This window comes from Colossoma macropomum, unplaced genomic scaffold (genome assembly GCF_904425465.1).
Source record: "Colossoma macropomum unplaced genomic scaffold, Colossoma_macropomum, whole genome shotgun sequence".
Lineage (NCBI taxonomy): Eukaryota > Metazoa > Chordata > Actinopteri > Characiformes > Serrasalmidae > Colossoma > Colossoma macropomum.
The window spans coordinates 20,308,742-20,326,994 of NW_023494803.1; the positions used below are offsets into that span (position 1 = coordinate 20,308,742).

The window sequence follows — 18,253 nt, forward strand, 5'->3', positions numbered from 1 at the left end:
TTTTGGACAGCTGATTATTTTATTATAGCTTATTATTTTATTTTGTTTTATGTTTTATTTTTTATTCTGTACTTTACGTGATGATGGGCCAGTTCAGGTCAGTTTCATATAGAATTTTGTCATATTCATGATGTGATTTGGTCGATTACATCATCGTGTGTGTTGGATGTTGTGGGTTGGGCCCAAAATTCAGGCCTGATTAAAGACCCAACTTCAACACGAGTGAAAGCTGCAATGTGCTTTTGTTCAGTGAACTGTTATGATAAACCTGCAGCTCGATGTGTCTCTCACAGGAATAGTTTACTTGTGTAAACATATACATGATACACCATTGCCTCTTTATTCCAACAGCAAATGTAATGCAGCACACAGTACTCTTATTGACATTTTTAGCTACTCTATTGCCACAACAGTAAACTCCTTTCCCATATGCTCTGATTTGTCGCCCCGTGAGTACTGAGATCAGCCACAGTAATGTTAGAACTTATACTGAGTTTGTACTGAAGGATGTAATACATTGGCCAGGCGTTGTAATTTGCGTTTGTTTAATTGCATTGAGTATGTTTCTGGTCTTACTGACTCCAGTTCAAGTCTATTCAATTTGAAAGTAGAAAATAGGACTCTCGATATTTGTATTTTTCACTTTTTTAATCCTTAGAGGACGAGAAAAATCTGAACACGTATATGTGCTGTGCTGTACTGTATTTTGGTATAAAACCAACTGAGCAAGTTCATTGTTACAAATACAATACAATACATTAAAGCAAAGCAATAATGTATTCTGTATGAAAAGCACCTGTGAATAGTGTGCAGTTTGTAACAATACAAAGCGGCCAAGCAAATACAATAAACAGACAAAAGGTGCAGCAGATGACGCTACTTAGTACAATTATGCAGCAACAGCGTTATTTCATGTGCTATCAAATAATACACAACAGCTTGCAGAGTGCTGTAATGTCCTTTAAAGTGGCAGATGCAGTGTTTTGCAAAATTAGCAGCCTTTGCCAAGCATCCATACAATTAACATATTCTACATGGCCTTGTACACAAAAAAGGTACAAATCTATATAACAAAAATATTGTCTGGAGTGCTTCATGTTTGTATTTTGTAAATGTGCGGCAGCACTAATTTTCCACACCGGATGCTGATGAAAAGACAAACATCTGGTTGATTTAGTGGCCCTCGAACAAGAACATCTCAAGTATGGTGGATATGCCGTGGCTATGTTGCATGACATAGCCATCACCTACATTACATAACAAATTCTGACTTTATCCCGAGGGATTTCCTCAGGTTTAACGGTCTGGAGCCCAAGTGCTTCAGGGGAGAGACACTTGGACATTGGCTGGTGAAGTCTTAAAAGACCTACACTATTCCTAGTTACACACTGCTGACCACATGATAAGTTGCACAATGTGCAACACTGGTCTTTCTGGACATTTCAAAGAATGTTTCTGCAGCTTTTCTGTAGGAGAATACACTTGGAGGTGGCTGTTGATTGCAAACATGTTGCAACATGCACCCCTTGTGTCCAGCTCTTGTAAAATAGGTCAGTAGTCTGTCCGACACGATTGCAGGATGGAAGATGCCCTGTTTCTAGCCTAGTTTTTCTTTAAAAATAAAAAAAAGTATTGGGAGCCATTCTATTCATGTTGCATTACTCAAAACAGCATGAAAATAAAGATATTTTGTTCTTTCAAGAACTTGAAGTCCTGAAGCAGACAGACAGCACTTCTTCAGCTTTAGCTCCTCTACAGTCCTACAGTAGATAGGCCTGTCACAATTATTACATAAACGCCTGATGGCAGTTATTTTCCACAGTTGTTAGCTTTTACAATATGTTCACATCACAACAAACAGAATGTCATCCTTAGAGTTGAGAAAAATGCATGTAAGTAAAAGAAAGCAAAAAAAAACATTGAGACATGGGTAGCAAGATAGCTAATCAGCCAATTTAGCCACTTTGGGCTTGTACTTTAATAGCTGCATATGATGAGCAAAATATTTTGAAATGGTCAGCTAAAATTTCATCATGACAGACTTAACAGCACATTTTCTCAAAAGTCTTGCTGTCTTTCAGACAGTATCACTGCGGACTGCCTTGACCACTCTAGGAAGGAGTGTGTCCTCATTTTATGCTTACAAAAATGGCTGTTATGCACTATGACTTCCTGTGGAACATTTCTTTGTTCACTTTAACAAGCTTTGCATTTCCCTCTTTTACCATTTGAACTGTAGATTTCATTTTTACATTGTTTTAATATGTTTAACATCCAGAGTGACTTAAAATAGTAGGCAAATGTATCTTTAGGAGTCTCAAGTACTCTTGTTGGTTTAGAAGTGGTCTTCCTGCCTGGATGGGTAATCAAAAGCTTCATTCCTCCGTATGCAGGGTGATGGTGTTATCCCCTTTGTATACTGCCCTTTCCTACCACCCGTTCCTAAGAACACATGATGCATTAAAGCTTGCACTGGCTCTAAATGGTTTAAATCCACAGTTCATCTTCTTACAGAGTTATGCATGTACACTGGCGCCAATGAGCAATCCGCAGATCCACAGATGAATTCCCAGCCTCCTGGGAGAATTTAGATTCCGTCTTGCAGCATTTTGCCAACAGTCAAGGGAATGTCAGCCAGAGTGGTGCTGGTGTGCTGGCGGGGCAGGCGGCTGGAGGTGGTGGAGCTGTTCTGTGGTTGATGGTGCCTCCCTCTTTGGAACATGTGGCGACACAGGTAGGCCAGGAACTTGTCATGCAGGGAAGCGTAGATGAAGGGGTTGAAGCAAGCTGAACTCATGGCCAGCAAGTGGCATGAAACCTGGATCACGTTGATGTGGTTCTTGCTCAGGATAATGAAGTCAGTGTCCAGGTCACGGATGAGGTTGACCACCTGCAAAGGCAGCCAGGAGAAGGCGAAGCATAGCACAGACACCAGCAGCAGGCGGAAGGTCTTGCGCCTTTTGCGGCCCCATTTCTCCTGGTTGGATGGGATGGCGGCCACCAGGCCAGGAGCGGCCCTGCGCCGGAGGTGGTGGGAGATGGCGCAGTAGGATATTGACACTGCTGCCAGAGGGACGAAATAGGACAGGATGAGGAAGAAGCAGGAGTAGATGAGTCGATCAAGCTCTTGGCCTTGCCAGAACTCCTCGCAGACGGCCATGTGGTGACCTGTGGCGCTCAGGTCCAGATAGACTGTGTGCAGGGCGGCAGGGGTAGACATGGCTAAGGCGCACAGCCATATGCTGAGCACCAAGCCGGCGCAGAAATGCCGTCCTCCACGGCGGCGAATGGGATAGGCCACTACAACGTAACGGTCGACTGCGATTGCGGTCAGAGACAAGACTGCGGCGAAGACAGTGGCAGTCTGCATGAGTGTGACAAAGCGGCACATGAAGTGACCGAAAACCCATCCACGCTCATCAAAGGCATAAAAGACGGTCAGGGGCACGCAGAAGAGGCACATCACCAAGTCAGCCAGGGCCAGATTTCCGATCAAGAAGTTGGTCGTACTGTGGAGTTTCCTGTTCATTCCGATGAGAAAGAGGAGGAAGAGGTTTCCAGAGCAGGCCACTAGCACTATCATTGCGTAGAGAGGGACAAAGAGTGGCTTGAGTTCCATCAGAAGGTCCAATCCACTGAAGGAGGAGGAGGAAGAGGAGGGAGAGGGTGGAGGTACGCCAAAAGTTGTGTTCTTCCAGGTTCCATTCAAGAGATAGTCCATGTTCGTCATAGCACGTGGCACACAGCTATCACCTGTTATAAGTAAGTGTACATGAGTATATTATGTATTGTGAGCACACGTAATAGAGTGCATTAATGAAGGCTGTGAAATGGAGAGGTCAAGTGTTCTGTATACTTGACAGAGGCCACTTAATGCCTTTCAAACCAAAGCCCCTATCATGACCTCTTAAGATGCTTCAAATATAAAATGGATTAGATGAATACACAGATTATACTTGTGAAAATTACAATTAAATCTCCTACTAAATCCCCAAAGTGGGCAAATTTCACTGATTTTTATCATCTTTATTGCTCTTTCATTGATGCACCTTGTACATCTTGAAGTAATTCTGTCAATGGGGTGTGCTTTATTGCTTTTGGCTTGACTCAGCTTAATAGCGGGCTTCAGAAGGAATCTAAAAAAAATAAATAAAACACTTAATACTTCTGCCCCTCACTTCAGCAAGCTCCTGTGCATTAGAGACCTTTTTGCTGCAAAATTCCATGAGCGGTCAATGGCGCCTTGCTTTGAATCGGTAATCTTTACCTTTTGAAATGGCTAAGGCTGGATTGCTTGACTAGACATATTGGCTTCTGCCTAATGTAACCGAGAATTCTCCTGCTCACTGAGAGGAATATAAAAGGCTGCGAAATCTTCAGTGTTCCATTTTTGAAGCTGAATTGATCACAGGCAGACGAGGGGGAATACTGTGCTTTGTTAAACTCCAATACACTGAAAAGAATCACCTGAAGATACACTGATCAGTTTTTTTTCCTCGCTACACTTTTCTAGAATGTGGTTCTTTCAAAGCTTTCATTTTTGCCATCTAAATCAAAGACAACGAACCTTCCTTTTTCTCTCCACTCAAGGCTCTATCTCTCACTGAAGTGCCTGGAATAGTTCAAGAGGTTGATTGCCGATTCAACATTTCATTGTTCACATAACGGCTGCACATTTAGGCAGTTTAGTCTTGTTCTTCAGACATGAGAACAGCTTTAGTTACAAGGAAATGACTGATGGTGCCTAGGTCACCATCTTAAAAATAACGTCTTAAAAATAATCTGTATTAATAAATAAGGAGATAACTAACATTTCTGAAAATGGGTCAGCTTACCTAGCATATGCATAATTAAGTAGCTCTTATTGTGGTGTTGAATAAGAAATGGGAATAACACTTATATTAGGACTGCAGATAAACAGACTCTGGGATGACGTTGTATAAGAGTCTCTGATAAGTGCTTTAAAACTAGCTGGAGCTGCAGGAAAAAAAACACCTACACTGATGAATAATATAATGTGAATAATATAATGTGCTACTTGTGGAACTGAAATGCAGCATTAAAGAGCTTTTCAAGCACGCATAATCAATGCTTATTCAAGTAACTGTATTCAATCGTATTCCCATTTTAACCATTCATATACTTTACACTACAGGTGTAAAGGCAGTAAAATACACATTAATGAGCCTTTTAGGGTTTTTTGCTTCAACATTGTATTAGTGCTGCCAAGGTGGCGTTGGCTTCACAAAGTGTTCATGCATAAGCATAATTCAAAATTAAAATGGTAAAGACAATAATACATTAATCTTGGAGTTTGTTTCAGTTTACCTTATTCAGTTCATCACTATACAGTAACAGGAGTTGAAAATAGATGCTTGAAACATTTAGATATTATTCACCCCCCCTCTTAAAAATGATGGTTCTTCAAGGGTTCTTAAGTAAAGGGAATGGTTCTTTATTTAGAACCATGAGTTCTGTATAGAACTTGGCATGGAGAATGTGTTTTATATGGTTCTATATAGCATTAAAAAGGTTTTTTTTTTCCTTTTGTTAAAAGCACAACCTTTTTAGGTGCTTTAATACCATATAAAACACACTCTCCATCAATCTAAAGGACCATTGCTCCATGCAAAGAACCTCTTAAGCATGAAATGTTTTGAAATAGAACCATTCCCTTTACTAAAGAACCTATGAAGATCCATCTTTAGTTATGACAGCCAGAGATAAACACTAACAGTTTACAGTTATTCAAGCTGAAACTTCTTTCCATTTTAATATGCACCTTATTGAATATAATAGGCAATAGTTACCTGGTTTGTCGAGTTGTTCACATCTTCAGTGGACAGCTGGTGATCCAGACATGGTGCCACTGCACAGCAAGGCGTTTTTCAGTGATCTTGCAGTAAAAACGGAATGGTCCTTTGAAAGCCCTTGAGGGGGAAACCAGTCCTTCACAATCAACGACTCTTCACATCAGTCCACACCAAAAAGAGTAGGAGGGACACACATGGAGAGCTCTACCTTCCTCGTTCCCTACGTCAGTGTGCTGGGAGGTGGAACCTTTACTTCTACAGTAGTGTTTGCCATTCACCAGACTTTATTAAGAGCCACAGGTGGGCTAGACGTAGTTATAAAGCGTCAGGAACAATCAATACACAGCTAGAAGCCATTTTCATACCATTAGGCTTCCTAGTAGCATCTCACCTTCTTATTAATGGACCTGCTTGTAGTTCAGATAACGCTAACTGGAGCAGAGCAACTTTTTGTGTGAGGATTTTTAGGTTGTGAATAATCTTGTCCATGTTACACCGACTGAAAACGAGTCATACAGCTGACTTCATCTTTTATTCGCAGTTTTACAGGCAGAAAAGAAAGATTCAGACAAACTGCAGATCGATGTCTAGCCCAATTATAACCGCCTGTCAGCCGCCTCAGACACCAACGCCACCTCATACATATTCAACAACACTGACATCTGCTGGCAGTCGGTGGACAAGACAGCGCCGTTAGTATGCACTGTGTACTGCCACACCAATCAGACCAGAGTCCAATTAGACCTGCAGTTTATTTGCTTTTCCTCACTACTGGAATACAAATTAAATGAGCGTGATTCACACCGAATGCTTACAACACTGTTCACGACAATATCACTATCTTTAATTAGTTGTAGTTCTATTATTGGACCAACAGGCCTGTATTAGATGAGGTGATATATTCACATGATGTCACAGTTTGTATTTGTAGACATTGCAGAAAAAGGGACACAATCTAAGCACCGTTTACTTGTTCTCACTCCACAAACAGAAAGATAAAGAAAAGGTGAAATGCTGCTAAGTTACTTTACAAAACAGGTCCAAATAGAAAAATGGCTCACCTTTAGGAGCTGCTATATTCTCTAGGAGTGGTCCTCAGGGTCCCTCCAGACGGTGTTTCATCTTAACTCCTAAAGGTTAGGGATAGAGTAAAAAACTGGACCGTCTGGGGAGCTCTGGGGAGCTCTGAGGAATGGCTTGAGAACTACTGAACTAGAGGGAGATGGAATTTCACACTGACATGAAATCTTAGGCCAAGTCTGTGAAAGAACCACCTTTGAACAAAAGTCACATTTATGGCAACTGATAATGGCGATAATGGATTCAAGTTGTTTAGATAAACAAAACTATAAAGAATCAGACTTCAAATGAAGCATTTTGACACAATATTTGTCCAAAAGTATCCAGACCCCCCTTCTAATTAGTAAATGAAGCTATTTAAAGGTGCATTTGCTGCACATAAACAGCTTGTGTAAACTAAAGCACTGTCAGTAGAATCAGGAGCTCTGCAGCACCTGCACATGAGCGTAAAGTCATCATATCTAATGCCAAGCGTGGACTAGAGGTGTATAAAGCCCCCCCCCCTAGCACTGTGCTCTGGAGCAGTTGAACTGCATTCTCTGAAGTGAAGGGGTTCCATCCAATACCTTTGGGATGAGTTGAAATAGTATTTGTGATCCAGAACTAATCATCAAACATTAGCACCTGACCACATTAATGCTCTTGTGGTTACAATCAAATCCTCACAGCAATGTTCCAACATCTAGTGTAAAGCCTTCTGACAAGAGTACAGGCTGTTATTGCAGCAAAGGGGAAATAAGCTCCCTGTTAATATCCTTGAGTTCAGAAGAAACATTGGATAAGCAGGTGTCTACAAACTTTTGGACATATAGTGTAATTATGATGTCAAACAGAGTTTGTTAAAATACATATGAGGATTTGAGAACCAAGCTTAAAGTCTTCTACAACAATTTATGCAAGTGTGCAACTTGTTCCACTGACGAGATTCAGTGTGTTACTTCATGGAGACAAAACAGCCACCATATGCAGTAGCCCTATGAGGACACAAGAGAAGGACGCACTCAATCTCGAATTCAGTCTCAGCTGTCTGCTGGTCATTATAGTCTTTTGGTGGTGAATGATGTGGAATTTATTTCTCTGGACTGGAGCTCTCTTCCTCCTCAGGCTCTTCTGCTGTATGATCTGTGCTGGATGAGTGTTGAGCAGCAACTCTCTCTCTGCTCTGTGATGGCAGAAGGAGGTACTCCAGCTCTTCTGCATTGATGGCCACCCGCTCAGGGGACAGCCAGCGCTTCAGCTGCTCCAAAGCACTGCCAAAGCAAGAAAATTGACAGAAAATTTAAATTTCCAACCAAGTTACACATCTAGTCTGGCAAATATTTCAACAAAAGCAAAAAGGGCTTCACAGATAAGCATAACATACAGTATGTAAATTCACAATTTGTATTGGTACGATAATATGGTTGGATGTGAATTGATTAAGATGTTATAAGTAATTCAAGCAAAATTCCAGCTTTCACACTGTTTGAAAAACACTTCTGTTTGGTTTCTAAAGCAAGATATAGCACAGAAAATTAGCTTTCACATTCCATAGAATGAGATGGCAAAACTGATTTTATACTACTTTTTATACAACTCTACTATACTGTATGCATTAGTACAATATTATCCAAGTTATGCTCTTATTTACATCTTATGGCAACATGGGTAAAGACCATAACACATCTAATCATTTAATTCTTATAACATCTAATCTTATAGTGGGCTGAACGATCAATTGTGTTTTTAAAAAAATAAATAAATAAAAAATAATAAAAAGTGTGACTGCAATTTAAATTGTGATTATTTTCTAGAAACTGAGGTTCTGGCCTAGAAGACCAGCATATCCACTTTTTCTGGCTTAAGGCTTAAAGGATAAACATAATGTGCCAGACTGCCAGTTAGTTGTGGTTGTGCCGTCATGTACACCACACATTAGCATTTGGTTACTTTTTATTGGTCTCATCTACAGGCAGCTTAGTGTTATTAGGTTAAATTTCCCCACTTAAAACCTAGGACAACATTGCTGATAATGTATCCTGTGACTAAAACTGCAGCCCTTGTAATTTTTTAAAAATAGCATACTTTCCAATTGCGATTTTGATATAAAAATGATTAATCTTTCAGCCCTATTTGGGATTATTTTCTCCTCACTTGAATGTTATGAGCTGTGACAGGTTTCTGTCACTGCTAGAAGTGGGTAGTAACTAGTTACAGTTACTCAAGTAAACACTTCATGGACTGTACTTTTGTTTTCTTGTTTTCAAAAGAATTATACTTTTACTACAAATATATTTGTGAGAAAAAGAATCTACTTCTCATTCAGTTTGATTTTAGTAATTCACTTTTAGTTACTAACTACTTTAAATTTGAGTATGTTGGTGACAGCATCTGTACTACTTTGCAATCAGCGACACCTCCAACATTTGAGGTTCATCATTGTATTTTAAACTGAAAGTGCATCAAAAAGAGACTAACAGCACCTAACACAATCCAGTTTCTATGCTGACAAATGCTGGATGTACTAAGTAGTAAAACTGCTGTTCTCTCAATTAGGCAGTACTTCAGCAATTGTTTTATAGTTCTACTGTTTTGCAGAAAGGTAGTTGTACTTTTACTTGAGTCATTTAAGTGAAGCAACAATACTTTTACCTGATTATGGGTTTAAACTACTCTTCTCTGGTTACTGCATTCCCTCCCTGGTGTAGGAACATTAATTGAAGCTAGTGCAGCCAGAATACTTGGCGTCAAACTAACAGATACGTAATGATGTTATTCAAGAACATTGGAGGATATTGGAGGATATGTTAAAATACTCATACACAATAACCCAGAGAGGTTCTATTGTTTATGCGTAAGTAGACAAAATGAACTTGCTGACTTTTTCGGAATAACACGGACAGATAAGCAGACAGGTACTCAAAGTAGTTTAGGGACTTTTTCTGCCCTGCTTACCTTTGATCTAGATCTCCTTCTTGGAACAGCTCTGAAGTCTGGGCATCATGGAGAAACCTGTCCCAGCATTCCTTCTTGGCCTGGGACAGTGAGCGGAGCATTTCCCTTGATGTGACCTCGCTTGACTGTCCTTTAATTCTCTTCAAGCGGTTTTCTGCAATCCAAAGCAGACATGAACAAAAAGATACTAGACAACTACACTCTTAAAAGATGGTTCTTCAAGGGTTCTTTAGTAAAGACATTGGTTCTATATAGAACCAGGAACACTCAAAGAACCTTTTGCATGCTTAAATCGTTCTTTGCATGGTGAAATGGTTCTTCGCATGGTGAAATGGTTCTTCAGATTCATGGAGAATGTGTTCTATATAGCACTAAAAAGGTTCTTCTATTGTTACAAGCTTGATATTGTAACAATAACAGAACACTTTTTGGTGCTAGATAGAACCAAAGGTTCTAAATAGAGCCATATACAACACATTCTCCATTAATCTGAGGAACCCTTTCACCATACAAAGAACCATTTAAGCATGTAAATGGTTCTTCGAGTGTTAATGGTTCTATATAGAACCAATGCCTTTACTAAAGAACTCTTGAAGAACCATCTTTTTTAATAGTGTAGTTAAGAAGTAAAAGGTGAATGTTATGGTACCTAAAGTGGCGATGTAAACTTCAGAGTCTGCCATTGGTTCCCAGGGGCTGAAGGTAGCACTGGGAGAAGTGGAGTTCTGGTTGCTCTCTTGGGATGGAGGCTGGAATGAATCTGTGAACTGTCCATCATTTGGTCCTTGCTCCTCTGGCTCGGGCAGACTGGAGCATATCTCGGACCAAAGGTCTCCACTGGACCGGGTCTCGAAACTTTCGGAACCCTCGATCATGGCTGTGCTAGATCTAGCCTGAAGCTGAGGAAACAAAGTAACGTTATGTGCTAAAACACATAAGCACTGTGTACAACAACAGGAGGGATAAAGCTGGGCTTAGTGGGTTCTAATTAGACAAGACTCAGTCAGCTTCTTGTTAGATTTTTTCTGTTCAACCTTAAATGGTGCAGCAGTGCAAGCATTAAGTGTAGTGTAACTGCGTGTAACTGCTGCAACATTTAAGGAGGAACGGAAAATTTAAAATAAGAACCTGACTTCAGCTTCGTGCTAAATAGCTCGCTATGTCTGTAGGGAACATGAACTAGACCTGTAAAACCAGCATTACTGTAGCCTTTTACACTCTTACCTTAAAATGCGCTTAATGCTCACCTAAGATATGATAAATGAATAACTAAGTAGTTGAATTAACTCAGGAATTCCATCCTTACTATGTTCAAAGCAGTCAGGCTCTCCACGGTCAACACGGATAGATAAATATCACCACTCCGATACGTGCTACCGGCAGCGATCATGCATTTTGAAATTTGATTGGACAATAATCGTGTCAGTCAACTCGTACATGAATGTGATTGGCTAAGCCTTTACGCCGAGGCTTTCTCTTCCGTGCGTACAGTCATGCACGTAGCTATCTTGAAGTTTACGTAAGGTCCTTAGATGTAACGTCCTTTTGTAAAGAAACGTGAAGTTGTAAACAATACAGAGGAAATTTATATTGTGGAGAACACGAGCGTGCAAAACGAGCACAGTACGTCTTACGGTGTTCATGTTCTGATGCTAACGCTGCAAAACTAGATGTGTTTGAGGAGGCTGAAGCTGCCTGTTCTCCAGCTTCGTGTTCGAATTTCCCCGTTCCACCTTAAATGGTGCAGCAGTTCGTGCAGCCTGAAGCGCCAGAATGGAACTGCTGCACCATTTAAGGTGGAACGGGAAAATGAGAACAAGACGCTGACTTCAGCTGCGTACGCGTTTGGGGGGGCGTTCATGGATAGCGCTTCTCTGGATAACTATAACTGTCTTGTATTCGCTGCACATTATTTTTTGCTTTCTTGTGGCATACAGAAATTCCATATCGCGGCCATGTGATTCTCTAAAGATTTCTGCAACTCCAGTCTCATACGCCATACTGTCGTGCCTGTGTAATGTAGGCCGGTGTTGGACCGCGGAGCTGACCGACTGACGGAGCGAAGGTGAGTGCTGGACTCAGCGCTAGTCTGGGCTGCAGCAGCGTCCAGGTAGGCTCGGTACTGTAGTGCCACTGTGTGTGCTGTCAGTGAATGTAAGCTAATCTGCTAAAATTGTTGCGCTTAAGTGAAGCCGTTTTAATTGTACGCTTTAACCCAGTTTCTCTAGCTCACATGTCCATGTCTCGACTTAAAACCTGAATAGTAACTATAGTAATACTACGGGATTTTTTTTTATAGGAGATAATAATCTTATAGTCAATCAGGGCAGTTGCTGTAGTTTATTACTGGATACTACACAAGTAGGTTTGATCACTGCAGGAATACTACTATGAGGCGAAACACCACTACATGAAATCTCTTTTCATTTTTCAGTTTACCATAGATCTTATAAAGCTCACATTCACATTAATTTGTGTCTACAGTGGGATGAAACTACAAACTTAGTTTAATTTTGATGTCTGATCATTAGAGATGGGCACTTTTCCTCATAACAATACTGATATTTTATCTATATTAGTCAATGATTTCAATTTATAGGAAAGTGGATGTTATGAAATGGTGACATAAGTAATAATAATAGTAGTGATGATGATGATGCTGATGATGACACTTCTACTACTAATAATAATAATCAGAAGAAGTAGTGTAAGAAGAACCTTAACAAGAACTTAACTGCAGTAACACTATAAATAACTGTAAAGTTCTTATAGTAATCTATAATATTTTGTAGTCTCCGTATAACATTCCTGTAGTAATGTCTTACAGTAATCTGTAATACTTTTGTAGTGTCCTGTTATAAACTATAGTTTATATTTTATGGCTGAATTTACTACTATATTGGAATTATGGGCCTTTTTTTTCATGAACAAATCACTCTGATATATAAATTTTTATAAATATGCAGAAATTGGGACTAGACACAGTAATGGCAGTAATGCTAACACTTGCTTGCATGTAGCACTTTTTTGAATACAGATAAAAATGCATTTAAATAATAAAATGCAGACATTTTAACAATGTAGCCCAGCAGCGCCTTAACAGAGTATTCTTAATTCTTACAAGAATCCTGTAGAAATTCCTAATGATCTTTTTCATCAAGGAATAATTGTGAAATAGTGTGTTTGTGTATGTATATTGATTTATATAATGATAATAGTGTAAATGATGCATGTAATAAACTGTATAATATAAAAAGTTATATGTATAACCCAGTGCAGGGGGTTCTATCCAGGAAATGCAGTCTGTCCTCAGGCTCGCTGCAGTGGCGGTCCCTATGGGTTTGCTGCTATCTAGAACAATGGCATGGATATCTAGTGGCAAAACACATCCAGAGCTTATAAGCCGTTTGCGAGGTAGGTTACTATTAAACTGAGAGCATGGCTTTATACTCAGTGTAAATTGAGACATTATACCCAGTCCAAATAGAACTCACCATTCCTGTGTTGACTGCACTGCAGTATAAGGCCTTATTCATTTATACAGAACATGGAGTTATCCGTAGTGATCGAGTGTTTGAAGCCATGCTTGCCACTGATCGAGGAATTTATTCCAAAGACTACCCATATGCAGATTCTCCTCAGTACATAGGTGAGTTTATGTAACAATAGGCAAATGAAAAAATAGTATGTAATTAGCAAAAAGATATGTATTTTTTTTTCATTAAACCAAACTGTTTACTTGCTACCTTCAAAGGTTACAAGGCCACCATCAGTGCTCCTCATATGGTAAGCAAAGAATGGAGACATCATCTGAACAATAAAGCATGTTTAACCTGGACAAGGAGTTCAGAATCCAATAACTGACCACTTTTGTACTTACTTTAACATAGAGTTTGTTTTGTTTTCGTGATTCTGTAACTAAACATGTGGACAGTGTTTGGTTTAGTATTGATAATGTCTCGTTCCTTTTGTAGCATGCACATGCATTGGAGATTCTCAGTGACAAGCTAACTGAAGGGGCGTCAGCGCTGGATGTTGGCTCAGGGAGTGGTTATCTCACTGCTTGCTTTGCAAGAATGGTGAGTCTGTTGCACATGTCTAATGATAAATGTGATGTTCTATAGAACTGCATTTATCGGTGCATATTACCTCATTATTAATACAGTTGATTTAGTACATATGCTTAAGAAACAGTGGTCAGGGTCTAACTGAGCACATGAGTTATTCTTGGAGTATGTTCTTAATCCTTGATCATTAGGATAAAACAGCATGCTACTGTTTGTACTTTTTATACCTTAGAGCAGTTTTGTGTGCATACAGTAGTTGCTACAGTTGTTACAGTTGTTACTTTTTAAATTTGGCTTTATCTTCCATATGCAGGTAGGACCCACTGGAAAAGTGGTGGGAATCGAGCACATAGATGAACTAGTGCAAACCTCAGTGAAAAACGTCCAAGCTGACGATCCAGAACTGCTGACCTCTGGGCGGATCAAGTTAGTGGGTAGGGCATTTAAGGCATGAAAAACATTTAATACAAAAAAAATCAGTAGCTTAATTCTGTATTCCATAAATGAGAATTAAGCTGAAGCTGAAGAAAACAAAGTGCTGAAATAATTGCAGGATTTTATTTAAAGGATGAATTGACTCTTTCAACACAGTTGCAGTATTACTGTACGAACATAGTATTTTTCTTGGTTTATTAAACACCCGAAAGTGTTAAAACTAGCGAATTGTTTCAACAAATCCGAAGTAACTCATTTATCAGTGCAGGCAGTAAAAGCATATCATCAAAATACAGTCAGATGCTCTCAGTGTGCCAAAATCACAATATTCACTTCACCTAAGTATTAGTCTGATGACAGCTGTGTTCCTTTTCCCAGTGGGTGATGGCCGGTTAGGTTATCCAGATGGGGCTCCTTACGATGCCATTCATGTTGGGGCAGCAGCACCAACGATCCCCAAAGCGGTAGGCACTCAAACCAAGGATATGCCAGTAGTGCAATCTAACCCTGTTTTCATTCTGAGCAAAAAACTGTTCAAGGTTGAAAATTCCATTAGGGGATTTGTAAAAGAAATGCATAGTATTTGTATTTAACCATTTTGTTTTTAAAATGTCACCTGTTCAGCATACACCTCCACATTTTCTTCTTAGTCTATTACTACAGACTTATTAGTGAAAACTAACTGCTGCCTATGAACATCATTGGGAATGTTCCGTACATACATAGCTCACATTACAGCCTGTTTTCAGTCTAGATTATGTAGGGCTTGGAGATTAAAGCTGCACTATGTAAGATTTTTCTTTATTATAATTTAAAGAAGCAGCATTACTGAGTCAGTGGAAAAAACTGCTTAAATATGGTGTGTGTACGCTGCTGTAAGTCACCCTGTGAAGCCTGAAGTAATCATTTGAAAGTCAGAGGTGTCGAGTCGGGTTTTGCAGAAGCTTTTCAGACCACGTCATATGTCTTTACATACTAATGTCACACCCTTTATGTATTAACAAATGTATTAATGTGTTTGGATCTGAAATGCAAAATCAACATTATGCTGATCAAGATATAATGACAATAGTAGATGATTCTTTTACAATCTCAAAGGACATGTCACCAAATTTTGAGTTCTCTTTGAATACTCTTTCAACACGCTCGCAGTAATCAGATTTATCTATCTGTTTGGGGAAGCACAAACATTACAAAATGTTCTTCTCCATGTTGCATGCAATTATACATTTCCACCAGAGAGGTCTCCAAATCCCCCAAATTTACATATTGTAGCTTTAATCATAGTAAGCATAATTTTGTCATTTACCTGTCAGCCCAATTGGTAGCAAAGCAGAAGCAGGTTCTTCATTTTCTAATATATTACCCACTTTTTCAAATATCGTTTTGGATTTCTGAATGTTCATTAGCATCTCAGCAGTTCTGTTATTCTACAATGCACTGTTCTACAATGTACACTCTTATTAACATGTTCTGAAGACCTTTCATTGAAATCTGTCTGTGTTCAGCTTCTGGAACAGCTGAAACCAGGTGGAAGACTTGTTCTGCCTGTAGGTCCAGAGGGTGGAAACCAAGTTTTGGAGCAGTATGATCGCCAGAGTGATGGCACCTTTCTTAAGAAAGCTCTCATGGGTGTGGTCTACGTTCCACTGACAGACAGACACCACCAGTGGCCAGGGTATGTGTCATTATCAGCCAAGCATATCAGTGATCAGAACACTGACAATAAGAATTTGCTTACTGCTGTTGAAAGTCTATAAAATGTTCCTCTCAAGAGTCAACACATTGTAATAACAGCTTATTCTGATCACTTGCCAGCGGTGCAAATTTGATCCAATGTTAAGAGGCTAGAACTTTATAAATAAAGTATGCTTACAGTTAACCAAATCATATTGTTATCTCATGCTTTATCTGTCAATATTAAAACAAAAAAACAAAGTATATTATTCATAGGAATAATAATAACATTCAGTTTTGCTGTCATTTTTGTTACAGTGGCATTCTTTTTCTATCAGTTATTGTAAATATTTTAACCATATACCCCAATAATAATAAACATGATGATAACTGAGTAGAAAAAGGAAGCACTCTTAACTGTTGTTGCATAAGTCAACAATCACATTACAGTAAAACATTGTTGAAAACCATCCCAACCTGAGTTTTAAACTGTAATTGATGACAATATAATAATTTATATCTGAGAGCCCTCCCCCCCCGAAATTGAATTTAACTAAAATCTTTATTTATAGTTTATATGTTAGAAGGAAAATGCACAGAATTGCCCATGATACGCTACTAAACAAAAAACCTGGCAGCTATTATTAGGAGGTGTTTGTTGAGGGGAAAAAGCTCCAATTGTTTGGGTCAGCCATATGCTTTTCTTTCTACTGTTGCCATCTGTTCATTCTGGGAGCTGCAGATTCTGTCACCAGGCCAGAAATCATCTTCAAACCTTACTTATTTGTCTAAGCACAACCAAAGTCAAGCCCAGGCATTAACTTGACTATTATGTATATGTGCAAAATGAGACTTTAAAGATGGTCATGTGGAGACAAAACCCCACAACACATTTAGGAGGCAAAATCATAGCAAAATATCAAGTACAATTAAACTAATTTCACAGGAAGGTGAAATTATTTCAGAAGAAAATCACAAACAACACAAAGTACTGTACTGTACTGACCTTGATTCCTCTAATTGTGTGAGTGTGTGAACTTTGGGTTTGTTTCTCTCCCCAGCGGTGAACTCTGATTGCAGTGTGGTTACCCTGCAGGAGGTGGCTCTGGTGTTGCAGTGCAGCGAACACTTAGGAAGAGTGCGGGCCTCTCCTCTCCTCTTCTCCTCTCAACCTGCTGCTTAGCAACACACCTGCCAGCCCTGTACAGCCTGTCCTGCCATCCTGTTTACTGACTAAAAACAGAACTTCGCAGTCAACCATTGATGGATGTTCCCAAAACTGTTCTTAATTGATATCTAACTGATTTTGTTCTACAGTCTTTATAAACTGGGTGATGGAAGACACTTTCCTAAGCTAATCATTGACAAGAATTATCTAGAGAATTAACCCATTAAAGACTGTATTAGAAGTGTTACATTTCCTTTGGTCTCTATGTTCTTTTGTCTGAGCACAAATCCCGAACTCTATCAGCTACACTGGCTTTCTGTCTCACAGTGAATGAGGCACTTCAGCTTCTCAAGTGTAAAGCTCTACACAGCCCTGCCCCACTTTATCTCTCTGAGCTCCTGCAGCCTTACACACCATCTTGCATTCCCAGGTCCACTAGCACTGGTCTACTGAAGCTCCCTAAGACCAAACTGACTGATCAGTGTGGGGTAGAATATTTGATTCTGAGACTCACAGACTTTGGAATTCCTTCCTTCAACACCTCTGTTCTTTCATGTTATCAGATTAAACTTTCCTTTTCACTCAGCACTTTCATCCCTGTTCTTCCTAATCTCTCTCCTTTTTCATGAATTGTAAAGCGACCTTGAGTGTGAGATTTATTATTATTATATTTTATTTACATTTTTACTTTTTTCAAATCAAGTCAATCCGTATGGCTAATACGTGAGTTTTGATCATTTCATTTATCATATTTCAGCCCTTTGGTCATATGAAACTACTAATTGTTAACAAAACAATGGTACATCCTGTTTTGATGAATGAAAGTATGAAACTTACATACTCAAAAATGTTGTGTGGCATTTTCTTTAACACTGAATGTCAAATGGCTCCACACTCCCTATATAGTGCATTGTGTACATTATGAAATTTTGGCTTCTACGCCCAAAAAGTGCACTGTATGTTCAGTAGTGAATTGTGTACATGCGGCTGAATCACAAATCGCATTTTGTTAAACATATTATGGAGTGTTTAGATGCAGGAGGTGTTATTTTGAGACCTACATACTGCAGCAGGGAGCC

The 18,253-nt window shown here is 39.3% G+C and overlaps 3 protein-coding genes across 14 annotated transcripts; 1 reads left to right on the forward strand and 2 right to left on the reverse strand.

Moving 5' to 3' along the window:
* Positions 1-1,340: 1,340 nt before the first annotated feature.
* On the reverse strand, positions 1,341-6,224 carry prlh2r (prolactin releasing hormone 2 receptor). The gene is made up of 2 exons (XM_036593802.1): positions 5,811-6,224; positions 1,341-3,753 (listed from the first exon to the last, which is right to left on the reverse strand). The coding sequence occupies exon 2, from the start codon at positions 3,728-3,730 to the stop codon at positions 2,588-2,590; it is 1,143 nt and encodes a 380-aa protein (XP_036449695.1). The 5' UTR covers positions 3,731-3,753; positions 5,811-6,224; the 3' UTR covers positions 1,341-2,587.
* Positions 6,225-6,546: 322 nt separating this feature from the next.
* On the reverse strand, positions 6,547-11,218 carry ccdc32 (coiled-coil domain containing 32). 3 transcript variants are annotated; one of them, XM_036593803.1, is made up of 4 exons: positions 11,134-11,218; positions 10,477-10,726; positions 9,828-9,981; positions 6,547-8,143 (listed from the first exon to the last, which is right to left on the reverse strand). In XM_036593803.1, the coding sequence occupies exons 1-4, from the start codon at positions 11,215-11,217 to the stop codon at positions 7,963-7,965; spliced, it is 669 nt and encodes a 222-aa protein (XP_036449696.1). In that variant the 5' UTR covers position 11,218; the 3' UTR covers positions 6,547-7,962. The 3 variants fall into 3 exon arrangements, with proteins under 3 accessions (XP_036449696.1, XP_036449698.1, XP_036449697.1); XM_036593805.1 differs by having other exon boundaries at positions 11,075-11,194; XM_036593804.1 differs by having other exon boundaries at positions 11,052-11,187.
* Positions 11,219-11,316: 98 nt separating this feature from the next.
* On the forward strand, positions 11,317-17,760 carry pcmtl (l-isoaspartyl protein carboxyl methyltransferase, like). 10 transcript variants are annotated; one of them, XM_036593000.1, is made up of 10 exons: positions 11,317-11,450; positions 11,765-11,937; positions 13,102-13,241; positions 13,372-13,476; positions 13,582-13,613; positions 13,802-13,906; positions 14,208-14,328; positions 14,708-14,793; positions 15,838-16,007; positions 17,068-17,760. In XM_036593000.1, the coding sequence occupies exons 3-10, from the start codon at positions 13,124-13,126 to the stop codon at positions 17,078-17,080; spliced, it is 750 nt and encodes a 249-aa protein (XP_036448893.1). In that variant the 5' UTR covers positions 11,317-11,450; positions 11,765-11,937; positions 13,102-13,123; the 3' UTR covers positions 17,081-17,760. The 10 variants fall into 10 exon arrangements, with proteins under 10 accessions (XP_036448893.1, XP_036448894.1, XP_036448896.1 ...); XM_036593001.1 differs by having other exon boundaries at positions 13,107-13,241; XM_036593003.1 differs by having other exon boundaries at positions 13,121-13,241.
* The last annotated feature ends 493 nt before the right edge of the window (positions 17,761-18,253 follow it).